The sequence below is a fragment of the Spea bombifrons genome, chromosome 1, assembly GCF_027358695.1.
Source record: "Spea bombifrons isolate aSpeBom1 chromosome 1, aSpeBom1.2.pri, whole genome shotgun sequence".
In the NCBI taxonomy this organism is placed as follows: domain Eukaryota; kingdom Metazoa; phylum Chordata; class Amphibia; order Anura; family Pelobatidae; genus Spea; species Spea bombifrons.
In genome coordinates this window covers 83,170,153-83,193,260 of record NC_071087.1, presented here as the reverse complement: position 1 = coordinate 83,193,260, position 23,108 = coordinate 83,170,153, and the positions used below count along the sequence as shown (strand labels likewise).

Below are 23,108 nucleotides of genomic sequence, written 5' to 3'. Positions count from 1 at the left end.
AATTATAACGTCTATGTTTCTGTTTATCTACTTACCTCAGAAACGCACATAACAGTTCTAGAAAGAAAGAAACCACTCCCCTGCCCTTAATAAAGAAGGCTTATCCGGGCATCCACGTCAGCGTGTGACGTCAACACGCCAACGTGCGAGACCTAGGAAGGGGACAACGGGAGTACCCGGTTGTAGAGGATCGGTGAGAAGGTAAAACTGTATTATAATGCTTTGTTGGTAGATATATTGGGTTAGTCGGGTTTAATATGCATACAGTTGAAAGCAGTGTTTATTTAGCGTGGGTTTCTTATTATGCGTGGTTTCTAATTGCCTCGATTAATGAGCCAATCTCTGTAGGCCAGAAACGCAAGCTAATTAGTATTATATAATACCGCGCGTCCCAGCACACCCACGCGTGAATAGTGTGGCATGGCGCTGGCAGTCTTCTTTCCCTCCCTCATGCCCGTGTCTCCCTGATAGCGGTAGCACAAGGGAGGTGGGTAACACGGTCGTTGGTTTCCATGTAAAGATATGGGTGGGCTTTGGACTTGGCGGCATCTTTATTTTTCATAATAATAGTTGAGGTAACATGTTTACACAGCGAGTGTGCGGTATAGCCCTGCGTGTGGAGCATATGGAGGCCACATTGCACCAGAATTGCCCTTTGTGCAGGTGGGCTACGCATTAACCATTTGAGTGCTGGGAGGGTACCGGGCCACAATCACCCCCCGTGGGAGGCCGGTCCAGTTTGTGCAGCTTTGTTTACATGTTACCTACATGTTTCTTATGATTCACATATATACATACCGTACATACATACACATCTCAATTAGTCCAAAAGTTTATCATTTTTAATAAAATGTGGAAAAATACTCTAATCTATTTTTTTTATTTTTGCGGACAGCTTTCTTTTGTTAAATCTTCTTATAAAGATGTATATGAATTACCTCTCCGTACACCATTTACTTGTAATGTTTTAAAGCTAAAAAGTTGATATTTCATTCAAAAGGTAACATCCTACCTAGCACAATGGGAGTTGTCTTAATGATTAACACCTGATATTCTGTTGGTGTTCTACTGCAAGTGCGCCTGTTAGGGCCTTCGACATCAGTTGAAATACCTTTTTTGTAATTCAGTCAGAGGAGCTTAATGAAGCGATTCGAGGGCAAGTTGTTCTGATTCCAGGAAACCGTTCCCAGCCCCAAATGAAGCTAACATAATGATGGAATAGAGCAGCATCCATTTTGGTTGCAATCACAGTGTGCATGTGAGAAGACGGCCACATGAGTCTTACACGGCAGTCTGTAACACCTTTAGTTAACTTCTTCAGTCCCCTGTGGATGTACATGTATGTCCAGAAAAGGCATTGCGAGATGCCCTTGTGGAATTACACAAGGGCACCACGTCTGGTCCGTTATTGTTCACGGGGGCTGCCTTTATGAGACAGTCCCCGAGAACCAATGATCCGGCAGTATTTATATGCGATCGCAGTGATCATCGAGGCTGCCTTTACGAGAACCAATGATCCGGCAGTATTTATATGCGATCGCAGTGATCATCGGGGCTGCCTTTGCGAGAACCAATGATCCGGCAGTGTTTTCATGTGATCGCAGTGATCGTTTCCGCAGATGCTCTGTCTCTCTCCTCCAACTATGTAGTCTGGAGGAGATAGAAAGAACGTAGTGTGTGTTAGCTGCAATTTTTTTTTAATACTTGCCTATATCCAATACCCTATGCCACTTCCCATAACATGTAACCCTTCCCTTACTGTATATAGCATTACTGTCATTGCTTTGCTTTGATGCATATCCTAATCTCTTCTCTCATTGGTTTTCACAGTCAAAAAACATGGCGAGTCAGAGGATAACGCGTGAGACTTTTGATGCTGTAGTGCAGGAGAAAATGAAGAGGTATCGAATTAGTATGGACCAAGCGATCTCTGAAACAGTAAAGGAATTTCAGCTTGACGGTGCGTTCATGTTGATAATGCTCACCTGTTAAATAGTCCCTTGCATGATACTATAACTCATATAAAATATATATTTATTTAATTTGTTTTCATTAATATTGCTCTCGTTATAGGTTCTCATTATTTACGTAATGTTACAAAAAAGGAACGTACAAATTTTGAGAATATTCTTTTTATACAGAAACTCATTGGTAATGTGTGTTTTTTTTTTTTTTTTATTATTTCCTCCCTCTAACAGGACCGACAAAAAATCTCTCAAGAATTCCAATGGAGAGCTACAATTCTCTTTTTAGGGACAGCGAAAGATATGGTTATCGTGATTCTTTAAGCAGAAACTGGGATATTGAGACACGGAGAGAAGATTTAGCTCGTCAGTCATACCAGTTAAGAGAATACGGAAGAGATCTGTCACCAGGAAGGCTCAGTGATCAGATTTTAGACAGGTGGCGTTCAGATGACCCTCTGACAAGGGAGCGTCTGTTAAGGGAGGAACTTAGTGCCACTAACCGTAGGATTTATGAACTTGATCCGCTCAGAAACAGGGAGCGCGAGGAGTTACTTTCTAGGGATTTGGATGGCCCCAGACGTTGGGAGCTTGAACGTGACCCTCTACGTTCTCCAGACTACAGTATGGTCCGGCCAGACGTCTACAGGGAATTTCGTTCAGCACCTCAAGGAGAGCGCTTTCAACAGAGAGCAGATTATACAGGTCCTGTTCAAAATCTGTTCAGGTCTCCAGGAGCAAGGGGAAAGATGTCTGTAAAGCAGGCTCGTGGAGGCATGATGCAGAAGGGTCCGGGTGGAAAGGCGCAGGCAGGGCGTCCATTTCAGGGTGGCAAAGCAGGACAGACGATGAGTGGAGCAAGCCCAAGTCAGAAAACCGGAAAGGCTGGTGAATCCTCGGGGAAACAGACTGAAAACGATTCTGTGAAGAAGACAGAAACGAATGTCAAAGATGCCAACAGTCCTGTCACTAAATTCAGTATGCAGATGATGCGGTGGGCCAAGTTCAATACAATGGAAAACGATATGGACCATATAAAACAGCACAAAGCTTTGTTCAAGGTGAAAACCGAAGCCTGCAAGATGATCGTTGAATGCTTTAAAAGTGTCATGAGTTCAAACCACAGGGAACGCTGTTTTACTGGGGTTAAATTTCTAAGTCACCCAGCTTTGAAGAACCCCAAAATTGACAATGATCTGTTGGATTTACTGATGGAGAAACAAGCTGTGAAGAGCAAAAATGATTTCTTTGAAGCCATAAAGCCTTTCGACAAGGAGATGATGGTTATCCAACAGAGGCTACTAAGAAGTGTAATTCCTTTGCTAATGGCCTGTAACACTTATGAACTAAAACACTCTATCCTCACCGACCAACGCCAACTGCTTGGTGCTCTCAAGAGCACCGTGTTTTTGTGTCGCAAGTCAATGGTGCTGCTGGGACAGACCTTTGCGTTGATCTCCAGCTCCAGGCAGAATAATATTATGGAAGTCTTGGGGCTGAGTGAAATGCAGCGGAAGCCTTCAGAGTATCCAAATTTCAAGGATTCATTCCTGTTTGGGAAGCAGTTCGTTGCTCAGCTGAAAGACTGGCTGAAGAAACCGGGCAACAAGTTACAATTAAAATCGCGCCCTGTGCCTGTGGAAAAGTCCGAGGATGCTAAAGAGGATTTCGATGTCGATGTTGAAGGCAAAGGTTGGTTCTGTTAAAGTAACAACTCATATGCTGGGGATTTAGCGTTATTGAATGTTGAAAGTAAAGTGTTTTTTATTTTATGAAATCTGCAGTTTGTATTAAAAATATAATCTTTTCACATAGGTCCTCTAAAAAGCTATAGCCTCCCCTATGAAATGTATGCCCACATTGTCCCGAAAAGTGCATCGTGGCCTAACACTTGCATTTTATTCACGGCAGAGAAGAAAGAGTTTGCAGTAGGGTTGGATCATCCCCGGCGAGCTACTACTGGCCCTGTATACTGAAGTGTTAAGTCTGAAGCAATCCCACTAAATATTATTCCATTAAACTATACATTATGCATGACTAGCCCAGCCCTTTTAGCCGGAGAAGCTTGCCCGTGTTGGCCCTTCATAATGAATAGGGATAAAGTTCAGACCGTATTGCTTCTGCCAGCACGTTTTGTGAGGTGTGATGATTAATATGCTACTAAATGTTAACAGACTTTCCTTGAGAGAGAATTGTGATTCTTTACCCTTAGAGGTTAACGCTCTGCCATACTCCATAGGTTAAATTTGATAATCTGCACTTGTCTGTCCTACCATGTACTTTTTACTTAATGTGTGAATGGTTTCATCACGTAGAAATTAAATGTTTCACACTGGTAGCTTATAAATAATGATTTCAGGAAGCCTCTTTTCTAACGACTGGAATATCCATTTTCTCCTATTAAGTTAAAAAGGAAGCTGACCCTGCGGTTGTAGCGGAAATTGACAAGCTGGTAGAGAATGCCATGAAAGGGAGCCAATCGGAAGGAGAACGTCCAGCATTCTGGTAAGGGCCCATTTGTAAACTCACCCTCCGTGACGTCTACTGAAATGTAATTGTCATTATTTTGTTAGAAATAGGTGCGAGGCAAGGTTCAGAATATTCTTTATTTAATTTTTCCCCTTCCTCCAGGAAGCTGCACAAAAAGTGATGTTGTAACATGTTTCTGCAGCTGTGTACATTATATAAGCTTTTCCAGATATGGGTGAAAATGTTTGTCTAGCTCTGCATGGATCCTCCACCTTGACCCATTTTACATAATTATTGCCCCTCATCCCTTATAAAACTCTACCCCTTTTGGTGGAGGGTAATATATACATAGTAAGTTATAGTAAGAGGGTCACAAGCTATTTGTCAAGTTTTTCCACCGTAATGTTTTATAAAAGGCTTTGGTTATATGATTTATAACTTCTATTTTTTCAGGTTCTTATTTGATAAAGACAGCGGTGAATATTTATATTACCGTCAGAAACTAGCAGAATTTCAGAAATCTACCGGCCAGATATCCGTAAACAACGCTCAGACAAAAAAAACAAGGAGGTCCCCTGAAGAGCTAGCCTGTGAGTCTGTGAGGGCCATGCTGTATGCAAAAAAGGCACAAGCTGTGAAGAGAAAGCTTTTCAAGAACTTGGCATACTCAAGGAGGCAAAAACTAAGGAAGAATGCTACCCGTTTATTCAGAAAAGTATCTGTAAAGGTTGAGCCAATGGAGGTATTGTCGTCTTCGGAAGATAAGGTTGATACGGATGAGAAAATGCATGAAAATGAACCTTCTAGCTCATCTTCCGTTCCTACGTCCTCAACCCATACGTGCATTTCTCCAGCCTCTTTCAGTGCATCTGCTTCTGAGTCTGCTATGGATTCTGCCCCTGAAAATTCTTCGACATCTGTCCCAGGTTCCACCCCAAGCAAGGCTTCCTCCCCAACCCCTGCCAAGGCTTCTACTCCTGCAAAAGCTACTACCCCAACCCCTACCAAGGCTTCTACTCCTGCAAAAGCTACTACCCCAACCCCTGCCAAGGCTTCTACCCCTGCAAAAGCTACTACCCCAACCCCTGCCAAGGCTTCTACCCCTGCAAAGGCTACTACCCCTGCCAATGCTGCTACCGCTGCAAAAGCTACTACCCCAACCCCTGCCAAGGCTTCTACCGCTGCAAAAGCTACTACCCCAACACCTGCCAAGGCTTCTACCGCTGCAAAAGCTACTCCCCCAACCCCTGCCAAGGCTTCTACCGCTGCAAAAGCTACTCCCCCAACCCCTGCCAAGGCTTCTACCGCTGCAAAAGCTACTCCCCCAACCCCTGCCAAGGCTTCTACCGCTGCAAAGGCTACTCCCCCAACCCCTGCCAAGGCTTCTACCGCTGCAAAAGCTACTCCCCCAACCCCTGCCAAGGCTTCTACCGCTGCAAAAGCTACTACAACCCCTGCCAAGGCTTCTACCCCTGCAAAAGCTACTACAACCTCTGTCAAGGCTTCTACCCCTGCAAAAGCTACCACCTCAACTCCTGCCAAGCCTTCTGCCCCAGGCAAGGCTACCACAGTGGCACCATCCAAGACCTCCTCAACCCCTGGCAAGCCTCCTGCCCAAGCAAAAGCTATCACCCCAGCCCCTGCCAAGTCTGCTGCTCCATTAAAAACTACCACACCAGCCCCTGCCAAGTCTACTGCACCAGGAAAAGCTTCCACTACAACCAATGTCAAAGCTACCAAGGCTTCTGCCCCAGCTAAGACTTCTACCACAACCTCCACAGCAACTGCTGCCAAGGCTTCTGACCCTACCGTAGCCTCCACCGTAACCTCAGAAACTAAGTCACAGGCTGAGGAGCCTTCTGAAGATGTTAAGGATGAGTCTGCACCAGGTTCCCAGTGTTTGGATGGTAGGGTTCTAATTATTTATAATGGGTTCACTGAATTTTGGGGCTAGAGTGCGCCTTTTAAATTGTATTTATTATTTTCAAAACTAAGAACCTCTTCCGTTAACTTCGATGGGGGTGCTACTGAGCATGTGTTATACGTGTACCCATGAATTCTCAGTGCTTTTAGTAGAGGCAGTCTAGGGAGGAGGCATCGCTTATTTTCTATGCATCGAAGCCCATGCAATATGGACTCCAGTATTTGCAGTGAAACACTAGAGACCTGAACTAATTTTAAAACCTACAAACGGTATTATTTAGTTATTTAAAATGGATCAGCATAGGAGTCCTAGCTATGGAATCGAAAAGCCGTAAGCCTAAATAGGAAATGGAATTCAGCTGACTTCACCACACTACCTCTCACCCTGTCTCTGTGCCTTATGTTTGTCACCCCGTTCCCTCCGGATTGTAAGCTTGCGAGCAGGGCTCTCTCCACCTAATGTATCGGTTTGTCTTAGTCTGTCAATTCTTGTCATACCCCTTGAATATATGTATTGTATGAAGCGCTGCGTAAATTGTTGGCACTATATAAATAAAAGATAAGTGTTTTTATTTATAGTTGATGAGAAGACCAAGGACACGGCTGTAAAGCTGGCACAGTTTGTCGCTCAGATGGGTCCAGAAATTGAGCAGTTCAGCATGGAGAACAGCGTTAACAACCCAGAATTCTGGTGAGTTCTACTCTTTGTGTTTATGGCAGTGTTTCCATAAGCTGATACCAAGGAATGCATTTAACAATGTGTGTGTATATATAATCTCTCACAATATTTGTCTGCGTCTTGCAATGATCTTTTTTCCTTCTTACCAAGGTTTCTGCGTGAGAAGGAGAGTCCAGCCTACCTTTTCTATAAGAGTAAGGTGGAGGAGTTCAAACTTGCGGAAGAAGAGGCATCTGATGATGATGATGACGACGACGATGATTTGTTGGAAGATGACGGCGATTTGGAGAATATAAGGATTGATGATGCCCAGCTTTTGGATGATTTAGATGATGTGGAGATGGAAGCCGAATGTGAGGCAGCTGAGGCTCCCAGCACTGAAAATCCACTAGTCGCTGCATTTAGTCAAATGCCAACACCAGCACGGCCGCCAATGCCACGGAAGAGGGTCTCAAAATTGAAAGTTGGAATGCTGCCGCCCAAAAGAGTGTGTCTTGTGGATGAACCCAAAGGTTAGAAAATGTATTTGGCGATAATCTGTTGCTTTATATGGCCCTTTTTTTCAATTTCTGTGTTTGATAGAATATAGTCCAACTTAATTTTAAAGAAATTCTTGCTCACAAACTTTTATGACTAATGGAACATATGTTCTGTGACACATGTAAATCTCCATGCCATTTAACAATAAGTTTTTTTTTGTTTTAAAATTCAGAAGTGCAATCGTGCTGAAATTTTGGTCTAACCGTTTATGTATTCATTTTAATGTTTGATGTGTGTTTCTTTCCCATCTCTTGCTGCAGTTCATGATCCAGTACGTATAGAATATGACCGTCCACGAGGGCGTGGTACCAACAGAAGAAAGGTGAGATAATAAATCAAAGATAGACATAGTAAAATGCTTGAGGAAACTGTAGCTGTAGGTCACCCATATGAATCTGTACACATTTCTATAAGTATATTGTTGCTCCATACCATTTCTAATCTGGTTTGGTGCTTTGCTTCTAGAAAAATGGCTATGATGTGGTGCTTTGCGTAAAGAATTTCCCTTTACATCCCTTTCCAACATAATTTTATAACAGATGTTAAGCCTTGTATAATGGTTTGTCCTAAACAAAGAGCTAAATGTCAAATAGAAAGTTGTAATGTTGTGAAGCCAATTATTCTGTTTAAATCTCCAACTACAACTTGTTTTTGTTTCTAGAAACCTGCAGATCTGGAGTTTGCCAACAAGAAACTGACACAGGAGAATGTGGGTTTCCAGATGCTGAGTAAAATGGGCTGGAAAGAAGGACGCGGACTTGGATCTGGCGGGTCTGGGATAAAGAACCCCATAAAAGTGTATGTTGCGATACCAAGTGTAACATGAGTGTGTACTTTAAGTGCCGTATGTTGGGGCTTTGGTTTGTTTTTGTTTTTGATTTGATGGCAAAACCTCATCTGGTTTGTTTTATAGCTGTGTGCTAGCAAGGGGACCATCGAAGATTCCAAGTAGGGTGTGAGACCCTGGGTTTCTACTGCAATGAAGGGGATACTTTTATTCACTTACTCCTTCAGCTTAGATCCGTTACTCCTGGGTGATCCTCCATGTGCTTGATCCTTCTCCTCCCCTTTGATGTACTAAGGGATTTACGTGCTAACAGTAATCCTAAATTTATATAGGAAATAAAGGACCTAAAATATAACAGGGCTATGTTATGGTGAAATAAACTGAATACTGTGCCCCCCTCCAGCTTGCCGTTTCCTGCACAGCACATAGTCCGAGGGAATTCCTGGCGTACCTCTTCAAATGCTGTTATCCCAGTTTCATTGCCCTTCTGGGATTGAAAACTGCAATGTTCAGTCAAATGGGTGACCAGGCTAACATTTGGAGAGAAAATATAACGTGAGATATCCAAAGGCATTGATTCCGCTCCTACCACAAAATTGTTTTTAAGTCTGCCGCTTTATGTTTACAGGGGGGCAGTGTCTGCTGGAGAGGGCTTAGGTGTGGAAAATAAAGAGGGTGCAGATTCCCAAGAAGACAACTTTGACGTCTTTCGACAAAGAATGATGCAAATGTACAGGCAAAAAATGGGTAAATAGGTAAGTTCAGTGTAACGGCTTTTGGTTTTATTGCAGCCGTCTTTTCCCGTTGTTTACTTGAAGCCTTCATTTTGTGTTTTTCTTAGTGAAGCCGGAAGCAAACCAAAGAAAAATAAGGATATTATTTTAGCTGTATTTTTACTTTTTACGCATGGTGCCTTTTAAACACCTTGCTTTATAATCTAGGGAATCCCTCCCTGAATTCCTGTGTGTTTTTGTTTTTATCCAAAATGTAGGTGGGCAGGTGCCTTTTGTGGGGTAGCTGCCCGAGGTCACGTGCATTCTGCACACCCTGTTTGAGGAAACCGTGACCAGAAATGAATAACCATCATTAAGTGCATTTGAAGAGAACTTTAAATACCCCTAAATGTTACCTGTTGCTGCTGTTGCAGGCATTTTTACTTTTTAATACATAGAATCACATGGGCCAAAAACTTCTTCACATAAGACTTAAGTTGCAAGTGCACATTTTCTGTGTGTATAATGTAAAAAAAAATGCTGATGTGCAAATACAACGAAGATCTGGAGTTATTCTATGAGCCTACTCAAATCGTCACCAGTGGATGCTGTAGCTTTGCGTAGGAAACAAATCTACAGCATGCAGATCGACTCGCAAAATCTATTCTCTTTCAGATTGATTCCACATAGATGTAGTGGATTATTATTTTTATTTTTTTGTCATCTCCCAGCTGGCTCTTCTGTGACGACATTGTCCATAAGAGAATGTTCCTAGGTGGAGATCTACGAAAGCAGCAAGGTGGTTCCTTTTTAAGAGACCGTGAAAACTTGCAGATATCTTTGTGGGGAAATACATTTGATCCTTGCACGTTGTTCATACATCATATTTTTGCAAGTTGTGACAATTCTGCAGCATTTTTTTAGCTGTGTACTTGTATCATCTAGAGCGCGCATTCTGCTCGCCATGTAGATACATCACAAATATTCTGTTTTGTATATATCTACATATAAAATTCTTTAGTTTACCAGTTTTAGCCAAAAGGAAACTGTGACTTGCTTGCGGTCACAAAAACAATGCTGTATCACAATCCAGGCATACTTAATGTACAGTGCGCTGCATTGCCATTGTACCACCCTACACCGGTTTGCATGGTTTCTGCATATGTTTGGTTTTGGTTTTTACCCCTCTTTGGGACAGCTCACATGTGTGACACACGGAGTGAATTTTGTTTCCCACAAAGCCTTTCATTTAAGGGCTGCGAAACATTTTCAGGTTAATATGTGAACCTGGAAATCTTGTATTAGACAGTTTTTTTTTTTTGTTTTATATATATTTTTTTATTAACTGGCATGTTTTCATTGTTATGGACTTAGCATCAAATATGGGTTTATTGGACTTTAAACAATGCAAGTGCCAGTCAACAAAGGAAAACTTTTTTTTTATATATATATCGTGCATTTTTACAAAATCCTTGTTGCGATGCCATTTGTCTGACAGTATTTTTATTGTTTAAATCCTGGACAAGATGTCATACAAGTGGTATTAAAACTGGCCCTTTGCCTGGATTATGCAACATTGCCCTTAAACTGCAAGAAAGGCGTTTTACAGGCTTGATCTTGGTCTTTGAAATGTAAAAATATTTACTTTTCCGTCGTCCTCAACTTCCTTTCTTTTTTCAGTTTTGCAGAATCGCTGAAGACAACAGAAATCCCTGAAAATATAGAATCTGCTAACACGCTATTTTAGCTTTTATTTTACGGAACAAAGAAAGTGTATGTTTGATCATTACATTATTTAATGTTGTCCTAAGATTTTTGTCCCAAAAAGGTTATATATATAGAATTTTTTTTTTCTATTAATTTTAAAACACTTATTAGAAACAAAGTGTCAGAATGTTTTCTTTCTTAGTAACGACAGATGTGTGTATTTTTTTTCAACACCAGGTAAATATATAAATGAGTTGCCCTGGAGTGCTTCGTCATTTCAAGTGAAGTAAATGTATTTTTAGTAAAACCGTTCAGTTATGTCAATTTAGTAGTGAATTGGAGAATCGTGGCCCCATGGCTGACCAGTTGGTCACATAAAGAAAGTTGATTTGCATGTTCTGTTTAACACTCCCATTTGAAATTCTTGCAGGTCATACTGTTATCCTTGCTGAGTTTTTTCCCCCATTGTGATGTCTCATACCTTCCAATAAAGTACCTTTTTAGATGAAAAAAATAAACATGATTTGGTTTTGTGTTCACTGGTTGTGAATGATTGTGTGCCAGATCAAAAGGTTAGGAATATTGAATGATCACCTGCAGTCTTTGTCAGTCACCAGGTAATGGTCCTTCCTGAGAATACCTGTGTGCCTCTTTAGATCTACATGCCCTTATGTATTGTCTCATATCTTTGCGTGACCTACGCCTTCGTGCCTGTTGAAAGAGCTAAGGAACCGGATGCTCACCCATATGGAGGCTGGGATTACAAGATTGTAATCTATATAAATGTGCAGCCTCCCTTTTGCTCTGTTTTTGAAAACAGAACTATATTGAAACTATAATTAAATGCACTTCCTGGTAAAAGCAGCTTCCACCAGGGGAAAGTCTATAGAAGCTGTAGGAAACACCACAATGCACACAATAAGCAGCCTGAAGAAGATAAGCATAAGAAAGCAGGGCAGATGAGCCAGATTGTACTCTACAATTCTACTGCCTTGAGGTAACAATGGAAAGGCTTGACCTTAATCGCCCTGTCTGACGCTCTGAAAAGTCATCCAAAATATTAAATGACTGGCAACAGTAGTAGCCTCCAGGAAAATCCTGTGATTCCGATTTTTATTCACCCCTGTCTGGGACGCAGGAGATCTCATACTGTGCATGCACCAGTTGTGTGCATGCATTGTAGTGGTGCCTGTTTTAGTGACACCGTACTTCCCAAGCTCTGCCCCTGGCAACCCTTTTATACATAAAAGGGAAGTCCCATGAAAAAAAAAAGATTCTCAAGCATAAAATTCACTGCGGTATACAGTAATATAAGTTGGTATCAACAAAAAAACAGGTTTTATAAACTTGTTCCAATAAACTTCTTTTATCTGCACACCTGGAGTCTGTTATTGTAGTAGTCACACAAATTCCAAAACAGTGATAAAGTGTGCTCAGGTTGTATAAAAACGGCCTTAAGTGGTTCCCATGGCTATCCTATATGTCCTCGTCGCGTGGGATGGCCGTTGGTTGTGCACAGCCTCCATGACCACGCTGGTCTCGCCCTCCCTGGGGTCCTCCGTGCACCCCCGGGTTTCGCTTTCGATAGGGTTTGAGGTTGCTTCTATTTCTCTTTTCCCCTTTTTTTCTTTTTTTTTTCTCCGTGCTCGTTCTGGCTGCGCAATATGACAATAGACATTTTCCTGCGGATCTTTTTGTGCGGTGAGACCCAGGTTTCGTTTGTTTCTTGTTTGACGTTCGACGTTCCAGACATTGTAACGTCTTTATTGAGGCTATGTATTTTTCTTCTGTTATTCTCCTGTGCCTTTTGAGCAACTACTGATGTGTGCGTGACTCTGGTTTGCAGTAAACAAATGATCCTTTAATGTCTATATGTGTGTAACTTATATCTTGCAATATGTATCCGTGGATCATCCATTCTGACTTATATTACGTGCTTCTTGTGTGACTATGCACATTGTACCATGCGTTTGTAACGCCTTTGTGTTTACTGCCGTGCATGTTTTTTTAATAAACGGAGAATTGACAAAAAAAAAAAAAAAAAAAGTGTGCTCAGGTTTAGCAAATCTTGTGAAGAGATCTAAAAAAAATAAATAGTGCAATGTAGTACACTTAAGCTATCCCTCTCCAATGATGGTAACAGAGAAGATAATATAGGCTTCTGAAGGTGTGGACCCTGGACCTCCAAGTATACGAGGACATACTTCCAATTTGAAAAATGTGCATACTCATTAAACTGATTGCTCAATAGCTGGTTTCATACTAGGCTCAGCCATGGCTCATGTGTGTACTACTTGGTATATGTGGAAAGGGGAACTACATTGACAAGGGGCAGTTCGTGCTGGGAGAGTCGCTTTTGGTAACGTGTACAGCCATTGTAATCAGTCATGTGATGTTTGGGTGGCCTTCCCTGCTCAAACACCACTGAGTTGATGCTTTATAGCGATACTAAGAAAGTTTGAGTTGTACTTGCTGAGAATTTCCTTTTCCTTGCTCATCTCCTGCAGCAATCTTTCAGAGAGACTATTCCCAGATCTCTCTCTTTCCCCTGTGTTCAATTAAAAAAGTCATGCCAAGAATGATACAAAAAGATTTTATTGGGTGATAAAACTGCTGCCAGGAGAGGAGCAAGAAAAATGAATTCTCCGTAAGTAGCTCTGGACACCTTGCTTGATGACCGCAGAAAAGGCAACAAAAAGGTTCCAATCTACCGGTAGTTTCTATGATGCAGGTTACATTTAGGCAGTGAACTGAGTCAGAAGTTGGTTCTGGGTAGAACGTAGAAAGGTGAAGGTCTTTTATGGAAATCCGACATGGCCTTGGACAGAGAAAAGGAGACCTTATTGTCTAAAATCCTCAAAAATGATTCTGTACTAGGTAGAGTACACTCACTTTTCTTGCAGATGATGGCTTCTAGGAAATGTCATAAGTTTGGCAGAAGCATCTTCTAATAGCACGAAAGGTTAAATCCTTAAAGACCAGGTTTAGATCCCAGGTTTAGACATGGTTGGATGAGTTTAGTGTGGAAGACTTTGACTAGCCCGCACAGATCTGATCTCAACCCCATCAAACATCTTTGGGATAAACTAGACCAGAGTTTACAAGCCAGGGCGTCTCATCTAAGATCAGTACCTGACTGCACAAATGCTCTACTGGCGGAATGAGCTAAAATTCTCACAGGAACACTACAAAATCTTGTAGAAAGCCTTCCCAGATGAGTCTAAGCTGTTCTAACTGCAAAGGGGAGGGCAACTACACATTAATGTCTATGTGTTTAGATGTCCCTGTTGGTGTAATGGTCAGGTGTCCCAATACTTTTGTCTATATAGTGTATGTTATGTAATGATTCTGAAGCTGCAAATCTATGAGCCTCAGTTTCCCTGCTTCTTTGGGGATGACCAAGATCCTGGAATACAACCCCTTACATCAATAGCTGAATGACAGAGAATCAAATTCAGGTCTATGAATTCTTCCACTATCATGGTCAAAGATTCTCAGCTGATTCTGGATGTATGAAGAGTAGAAACCACGAAATGCGGATGAGACATTGCCTTCAATTCCATGTGATAACCCTGACTGATAATTTGCAGGACCCATGCATCTAAAGGAATCCTCTTCCAGGCTTCCAAGAAGAAACTCCCCCAACAACTCCCAACTGGAATGAACCTGGCATCTGACCTTATGAAAGGTGGCCATGTCACCACCTCTGCCGCAGGCCGCACGACCCCTTGATGGATAGGGCTTCCCTCTTAAGGACCTTGAGCCATGCTGATCTTCCTGGACTCTGAAGTCGCAGAAGGAGATATTCTTCTTCGGAAACTTTCTTTTCTGAGGCAGCCAGAATTTATTTCCTGTCCTGAGCTCTATCAAGAACTTCAATGTTGCTAGCCAGCTCCTTAGCCACAAGGCCCTATGTGCCAGCGCGGTTATTGTAGAGGACCTGAAGAAACAGTCTCTAGCAGAGGTGATGGCTGAAACATTTCTGGCAATGCCTCTTTCTGAAACTCCAAGTGCTGCATTCAGGATTTGACTGACCTTGCTACTGAGCCTGAAGTGATGCAGGGCTTGAAACTGAAATGTTTATGCAGAGTACGTTCTGCTTTCCTGTCCATGGGGTCAGAAAAATGAGCAGCACTGTCAACTGGAAGGACAGTTCTTTTAGTTGGTTTGGCCACAGTCAGGTCCACGTTTGGCAGGCCCAAGAAGGTAGAATCTTCCTCTTTACAGGGTTAGAGCTTCCTTACTCTCTTGGATGTATTCGGCTTTCCTTCTGGATACTTCCATTATAATTGCTAGGGTTTCATGTACTGGAAAATATTTAGATTTCTTGGAGTAACCCTGTTAGGGATCCTCATCCTTTGTTTCCGCCTTGGACACAAATAATTACAGGGCTGTCTGTACTGTCAAAGCTAGCTTGCCCACTTCTTACACAGGAAAGAAGATTGCTCAACAATTTCTCCTTCCTCAGAAGAAAGGTCCTCATCAGGACATCAACTCTAATTCAGAGGTTGAGGAGGTTTCCCTTCCATAAACCTCAAAGTCCTGAACAAAGGATGGGTGCTTCATCTCCTGCACTGAATATGGAAGGTTGGGCAGACTTCTAAGTTGAGAGAATGTAGCCTGCATTTCGGACCTCATCCAGTTCATACATTCTTTTCTTTCATCTGCTGTCTACTTAGCCATCATTCATGAGAAACAGAGAGATCTCTTAAGTCTTTTTACATGTGGAACAAACTGCGTGCTTACTATTTCCAGAAGTTTTGGTTTTTTCCCTAAGTATGCCCTGCAAAAGGACCCTCCAGGGTCTTCTGGTCAGTGGACAAAAATAATTTAAAATGAAATATTAAAAAATAAGTAGAAAGACTGGCAAACAAGGACCTCAGAGGCACAGGGTGGTTAATCAGAACCTTCTGGAACATTTTTAAAATCACTTGGGAAACAGCTATTAACAGGTAGACAGAGAAGATTAAACTCCTGTCAAAACAGTACTTCCAAAATTGCAGAAGCCAAGAAAAAAACTGTAACGTTTTCTGCGTCATCCTGACCTTCTACAGAGGTTGCATGCATTTGACGTCAGATCCAACACTGAGAAACCAAAAGCTGCCACCCCCATCTTGAATTTCGCAGCACTGAGGGAAAGCAACCCACCAAGCCGTAGCTAACTTGTCCTGCCTGTGCTGCATGCAGAGGGCTTAGCCTCCACCGCAACAAGGTTGCTTCATCTTATCTACCCCACCCAAGTGGCCCACACCTTTTCAAGGCTGCTCTCATGGCCATACCTGGGAACTTCTGAGTTCCGGCTACCTGGAGCCTTTCCTTACGGGACAAGGCCAGGACTGCCCACTGACGCCGGTGGGCAGTCCTGTGATGTCGGTGGGCGGGGAGCGAGGCGTGTCATACCTGGAGAGTTCCCAGGTATGCTCATGGCTAGCAGCAGTCATCACAGAAGGACTAGAGTAAATGGAGAAAAGAGGAGGGTTAGACAACCTGCTCCCTGCCTAGTAGGGCAGGAAAACCACATGGGGATATAGAGGGGTAATTCATACTCGCATGTTTTGCATGCAATACCTAAGTTGAGAGGAGCAGACATTCTGAGCAACTGCTACCAGGGATTCCAAGGGGAAATTATTTTCCCCATACACATTCATTAGTAAGAGTGGGGTGATTAGGACTTTGCTATTCTACTATTTACCACAAGGCAGTATGTATGAAAAGGAATCAGAAAGTTTGTCAAGAAAATTGGGCTAAGATTACATAGCTGGAACACATACAAAAGTCTGATATACAGCTGTTTGACAAGATTATATTATGCAAAATCTGGAACTGTTACAAAAAGGAAACGGTACAATACATTTCAAAACTTATTTTTAATGCAATACTAATAAAAGGAGACTTTCCCTTTAAATTAGACAATGGTTTTTTGTGCGGTGCTCATAAAACAGCTGGATGCGCGCCCACACGCACAGATAACTGCTATAGTGGCAGTTATCATAGCCAGGGCCGCTCATACGCCTTTAGCCTTCTTTTACATAGATAGCAATATTTAAAGTCTAGCAGATATAAGCAGCAAAGAAGGTATACAGCAATACAGAGTAGGGGTAGAGCAATTATTTCTACAAAATAAGAAATAATTGCTCTGCCACCTACTCTATACAGCTTCTTCAGTGCTCCTGGCTCATACACTCAGTCTAATAACATGGGTAACACACATTCAAGCACCGTACACTGACGCCGAACACAGTCTAACACTATACATTGACATCATGCTCCCTCTAAGCTGTGCGTGTGGGCGCGCATCCAGCTGTTTTATGAGCACCGCACAAAAAACCATTATGTGTGCACATTGCTGCTGCCGAAGGAGCAGGACCGGTTGGGGAGATCATGGATATTTCTCTCACTGGTCCAAAACAAAGGGAGCACAAAGTCTGTATGAGGTCTGCTCCCTTTTAATGCTGCCGGCAATTGATCGTGACGTCATATCCGGGGCTCAGCATCAATTACCAACAGCATTGGCTGGCTATATAGAATATAAGTAGCCATGTGGGGCAGTATGGCTCATCAGAGGGAGATCCATGATCTCCCCAACCATTCCTTCTCCTCTGGTGGCTGGCAGGAGGAGAACAGACATGAGGCTCTCACCAAAGGACCAAGTTAAGAGATTGTTAGAAAGGGGAGGGTTAAAATAGATAGTAAGAAAATGGAGAGAGATAAAAAGGAAGATAATAAAAATCAAGAGATGGGTAGAAAGAAGGGGGACATAAGGTGAAATAGTAGATGGATGGTAACAAAATGGAGAAATAAATAGAAAGGTACAGGGGAGAGATAATGAAGAGTTGAGAGAAAGGGGCTAGATAGAGAGAAGTGGAAGATAATGATAAAATGAGAGAAGGATGAGAGATAATGAAAAAGGGGAGATATACAAGAAAAAGGGGCAGTGGTATGAAGAAAAAAGAGAAATTGGAGAGATAATGAGAATCAAAGTGAAGGAAAGAGATAAATGATAACGTTTATCATTTTTGAGGAAAAATGGAGAGATAAAAGAAAGGGGGAAGATATAGTGAAATAAGGGGTGAGATAAAGAGAAATTTGAGGTATGAGATAAAGAAAAAGATAATGAGAAAGAGTGATCAAAGAAAAGGAGGAAAGACATATCATAATAAAATGGAGAGATAAAGATAAAGGTATAGGGGAGAAACAATGAAGAATATAATATGAGTGAGAATGAGAGAGAAGAACAGACGTATGTGTGTTTATGGGTAGGCCATTACTAATTGGAGGATCGGGTAGTGAGAAGACCTCACTACAAGCCCCACCATTTTGGTGGAAGTTCTCGCTTGGTTATGTCTGCAGAGATGCAGACAAAGATAGAAGATTGAAGAGAAAAGATAGATGATAGAAGATGAAGGTCAGCAGAAGTGGTTGGCAGAGAAGGTAGTGAAACATTTAGAGAGTGTGAGAGAGGGAGTGAATGTCAACACCGGGCAATGTAGTTTGTTCCCAAATTTAAAATGCCCCTAATTTTTCGCCGAACTGGAGGGGCAGGGAAATTCGTTGCCCGAAAACACATGGGCAAAAAACCTAATTGTCCGAATTGTTTTTGGCCTATTTGCACATGTCTACTAAATACGGGCTTCAGTGCTGAATGCTGGGATATGGCATCAATCGCCGGCACACAGTCTGTATGAACAGAGCTTGCACTCACTTTGTTTTTGTCTGGTTAGATGGAAATCCATGATCTCCCTAACTGGCCCTGATCCTCCAGCGGTGGGCACCCCCAAGTAAAGGCACCCCAGAAGGCTGGCAAGACCATCTGGTACTAGGACCGGCCCTGATCATAGCAAAATGATATAACATATAATTCACACTAATGTATGACGTATTCTGGCCCAGGCCGACTAGGTCAATGGCGGCAGCTTCCTCTTCATGAGTGATCAGATCCCCCAGTATCCCGCTGCTCAATGAACCAGTTACAGGGTTCAACTAGTTCATTGATGCCCACGGGGGGGCCAGCATGGGCTATAGTGGGCCTTGACTGTTGTGCGGAGGAGGAGTAGGCTTTTTGGCGGGAATTTCGGGGTGGAGTTGGGGGAAGATTATATAAGTGGCTGCTTTCCCGGGCTCAGGAACCATTTTTTTGTGGTTAGCTTACCTGGTTGCGTGTCCCACCCTCCCTCCCTTTTTTCTTTTGTTTGTAGGTTTGTGTCGTTTGTCACAGGGGGGCGGCAGCTTGCCAGGTATCCAGGGGGTTAATGTGGTGGTAAGTGAATGGTTGGTAACATCTGGTGGGAGGTTCTTGGCTGTCAGTGCTGGAACCTCAGATCAGGGTGGGGGCATCTCGGTATGCCCCTTCCTTAAGTGGCATTTGGTTATGGTACCTGGATTGCTTGGCAAGCTTGGGTGTTTTATTGTATATATGTATATGTTGGTGTTTTGAGTCATTGTCCTTGTTAACGCACCTATGTTTATTGTTTCAGGTTTTGGTGTGACAATGACTCTAATAAATAAAATTGGCTGTGGCCTTTTCTCATCCATATTTATGGTGTGGTGTCATTATTGGGGTTTTTTTTAATGGGGAGTTAAGCCTAGCCAGGAGAATCGAAGCTACAACAGTCATTACACTATAGAGACTGCCACTCAGCACAGCCTCCATAGTCTGCATGAGATGGAGTTGCATGTCTATAAGACACGGAACACAGGTGTATGATGTCATATCACCGCGCCTTTTAAGGCAGTGCAGACTCCAACGAGGAGCAGGCGATTTGGGGGCGCTGCCTAGGTCAGACGGTAAATTAAATGCATCGCTGGCCATAGCGCGAAAGAAAGCCCCATACATAATTTGTAGTGGTCCATCAAAAACAGATAAACCAACATATAAAAGCTCTAGGTTGCTGGTTACGTAATATCACCAGTAAAGAAGTATTAATGTCTATACTGTAATAATGTGTTTATTTTCAGATTAAATGTAAACTACAAATTTTTCCCTTCACAGACTGGATATTGCATTGGTGTATATATGCTATATACTATAATGTAGTTACTTTTTAAATATCTGTACAATGCATACACACACACACACACACACACACACACACACACACACACACACAGTATATACTATATATATATATATATATACACACACAGTATATACTATATAATATAATATGTATATATATATATATAGGTATATATATTTGCACACGTTTGTACATACAGTATATGCCTATTTAAATGGAATGCAAAACACTGTTTGAAAATACTTACTATTTTCTACTGTGTAGGCAGATTGCCAAAATTACATCCTCGTACTGCACAGTCTCAATAATTTGACATTCTATGAGAACACAGCAAATGCTTTCCGTCCAGCTTGTAATTATAGCGTACGCCACATGCTGTCTAACTGCCTCTAGTGTGCCTAAATGGCTTATTTCTGAATCTACATCTCTTCCCCACGGTTAGAATAATTGCACATTGTGATTAATTGATGATTAACTTTCAGAACTGTTCACACTTTTCAGACAGTATTACCATGCATCATAATTTCCAAACGAAAGGGTAATATTGTCCTCCTTTATTGTTACCATAAGGAACAAAGCTCATGCAACTGAGGGTCAGTTTGCAATGTATAAACAATTATTTTGATGACGCTAAGTTCGAAAAGAGGTCTTCTCTCCATAGCAACTAAATGCCCAATAAACAGTAAAACTCCTATTGTAAAAAAAGGCAATCTTTAAAACTTTGCCCCAGGATTTTTTTTGTCTGCGTGCCTCTAACATTCAAAAGATAAAAGCAAATGCTCTTGTAATATATGTCACGCATTTATTAACGCAATATCAGAGATGTTTAGTTTTGTCTTTTTTTTTTTATATGGAAATAGAAGAGAAATTAAATGAATTCTTTATTCGTTTCTAATTATTGGGGTATTAAGCTCACCTCCATGATTATATTGCATGATGGAGAAGTATCTGCCTGTACTTCTCGGCATTGGGGAGAAATTTCCAATTCCATTTACAGAAATGCAGCCCCAAACTTGCACGGAACCACCACCATCTTTTACTGTTGACTGCAAACACTCATTTTTGTACTGGTCTCCAGCTCTTTAGCGAACAAACTGTCTTTTGCTGCAGCCAAATATTAAACATTTTTTACTCTTCAGTCTAGAGCAGTCAGAGGTGTGGCTTTTTGGCCGCAAGTCTTCCATGAAGACATTTCTGACCAGACTTCTCTGGATTTCTTACAGACTCTTATCTATATTAGTATTTATATACTTATAGTTGGCCTATTTATTACCTTCCATTCTCTGACTTCCTCTGTACCTTGGGTGATTTCTGATTGCATTTGTGTTGTTTACAGTTTGAGAATAAATCAGGAAACTAGGACAACACAGACATTAAGATTTGATGTAAGGGCTGCATGGCAGTGCATGGAATAGTCATTAAATATATATTTATTTATTAGAATTAGGCTTCAATCCAATTCTATATCAGAGCATGGTAGGACAGATAGTGTCAGGAGCGGGTTAAGTAAGCTGGGAGGAGAGCTTAGAGCAGGGCAGTAATTAGAATCAGGAAAGGGCTACCCCACTGGATCTTAGTGAGTTTCCAAATAAATTAAATTTAGAGTAGATGGAACCATACTGCCCGACATTGCAGGTGTGCAAATTGGGACACTTGTGTTGGAGGGTGTGGCAAGAAGTACAGCTGTGGGCAGGACCAGGCCCAAAAGTTGTCACGACTGGAAGCTTGGTCACCCTCAATTAATTTTTCACCCCAATGGGTCAGAGGAAATCTCCCCAGCATACACATGCTTCCAATTGGTTGTTGGGGTGTATGGTTTGAGCCTGAGTGCATGGGAATGAATTAAGATATATAAAGACCTATAGGTTCAGGATAGGGGTGTTTGGTCTCTTGAGATTTGATAGCACCCCGTGATGTAACATTAATGCAAGGGGTGCTTGACTGGGCATGGAATATTATTAAAATACACAGCACCCAGGGTTCAAGTCAGTGTGTATTGAGCAAGAAACTACATTTAGGGAGGGAAGCAGGAATCATGGGAGGTTATTTTTTCTTTGTTTCAGATTAAGATGATGAGCTTTGACCAGAGTCCCTCAGTGTTGGCATCAGTACGGAACCTAGCTGTCTAGGGTACAGATAATTCAAGTGACACTAGCACCTGTGGTTAAGTACAGGACTAACCATGGGCTGGATCCCTGGTGAATGACAAGTAATGTGCCCACTGCAGCGAGACATTAAGAACATATCGGTTAGCAAGATTAAGATAGCAAGTTTGTAAAGTAACTTCATATCATTTATTACAGTCCTTTCCGTCACTATGCAACACCTATCCCCCCATGTACTTAATATATAGATCAAATAAACACCACATGGAAACACAGCACTGCAGGTGTTGATACAAGTGAAAAATCACAAGCAGGTATAGGTGAAGGTATAGATCAAGTCTTCTCTCAGTCCAGCCTTCCAGCCTCACTTTTTTACCCATCTCTCCACTCTACTTTCTGTTAATCTCCTCTCCTCATTTTTCTTTATTGCTCCCCTTTCTCTTCAGCCTCATTTCTCTTTATCTCTCTTTTTTCTCCCTAGCTCTCTTCTTTCTCTTTTATCTATCCCCCTTTTATTTGATCCCCCTTCTCCATATCTCTCCCTTTTTTATATTCTATACTATCTCTCCCCATCACTTACCATTCTTCTTTCTGAAGTCATTCTTCTTGCAGGCCTCCATCATGTGTGCCTGAACGCTCTGCAGTTAAGTCGGGCGCACCTTCATTACTCAACGGCAGCATCGCAAGGGAGCAAAGAAACGCAAGGTTAGCAGTCAGTGAGATCAATTTATCAAAGAGGAGGCGCCCCCAAGCTATCTGTGCCCTAGGCCGGCGCCTGCAGCCTCAGCCCACACGGGGCCTACTGAGGTAATTAATGGGGATAGAGCTCCATGCACTGGGGGGGCAGGAGGTATTCGGGAGAGGTGCTGCACGTGGCTTCTTGTCAGGGTACCACTGAATCAGGACGGAGGCAAAAGGGTACTGGTCAAAATGTTTATTAAAAATAAAAAATAACAACAAGAAGCCAAAGCATAAGACAAGTGGGTGGTCATGGATCAAGCCAAGGTCAGGAGCCAGAACGGGTAGTCACACAAGCTGAGGTCAGGAGTCCAGAAATCCACATTGTCCAAAAAGGCAGGAGTCAGTACCAGAATAGGAGTCAGGCAGGCCGGGTCATACACAAGAATCAAACACTGGAAGCATGCACTCACAGGTCTGGAGCCACAAAAGGGCAACCAGCAACTGAACAAGCTGGGTAATTATA

The 23,108-nt window shown here is 42.2% G+C and overlaps 1 protein-coding gene and 1 long non-coding RNA gene across 2 annotated transcripts; both read left to right on the top strand.

Annotated features, from left to right (window-relative positions):
• The first annotated feature begins 137 nt into the window (after positions 1-137).
• SUGP2 (SURP and G-patch domain containing 2) lies at positions 138-11,300 on the top strand. The gene is made up of 11 exons (XM_053465735.1): positions 138-201; positions 1,831-1,960; positions 2,199-3,656; positions 4,370-4,469; positions 4,887-6,340; positions 6,936-7,047; positions 7,186-7,547; positions 7,836-7,897; positions 8,237-8,373; positions 8,991-9,117; positions 10,756-11,300. Exons 2-10 carry the CDS (start codon positions 1,840-1,842, stop codon positions 9,115-9,117), a joined length of 3,933 nt encoding a protein of 1,310 aa, XP_053321710.1. The 5' UTR covers positions 138-201; positions 1,831-1,839; the 3' UTR covers positions 10,756-11,300.
• Positions 11,301-18,994: 7,694 nt separating this feature from the next.
• Positions 18,995-19,315, top strand: LOC128473996 (uncharacterized). The gene is made up of 2 exons (XR_008346308.1): positions 18,995-19,039; positions 19,257-19,315. It is a non-coding gene; the product is annotated as an uncharacterized LOC128473996 (long non-coding RNA).
• The last annotated feature ends 3,793 nt before the right edge of the window (positions 19,316-23,108 follow it).

Coding starts and splice junctions, on each gene's coding strand:
- SUGP2 (XM_053465735.1), top strand. CDS start 1,840: ATGGCGAGTCAGAGGATAACGCGTGAGACTTTTGATGCTGTAGTGCAG. Junction 3,657..4,369: donor TGTCGATGTTGAAGGCAAAG/GTTGGTTCTGTT, acceptor TCTCCTATTAAG/TTAAAAAGGAAGCTGACCCT. Junction 7,898..8,236: donor GTGGTACCAACAGAAGAAAG/GTGAGATAATAA, acceptor TTTTGTTTCTAG/AAACCTGCAGATCTGGAGTT.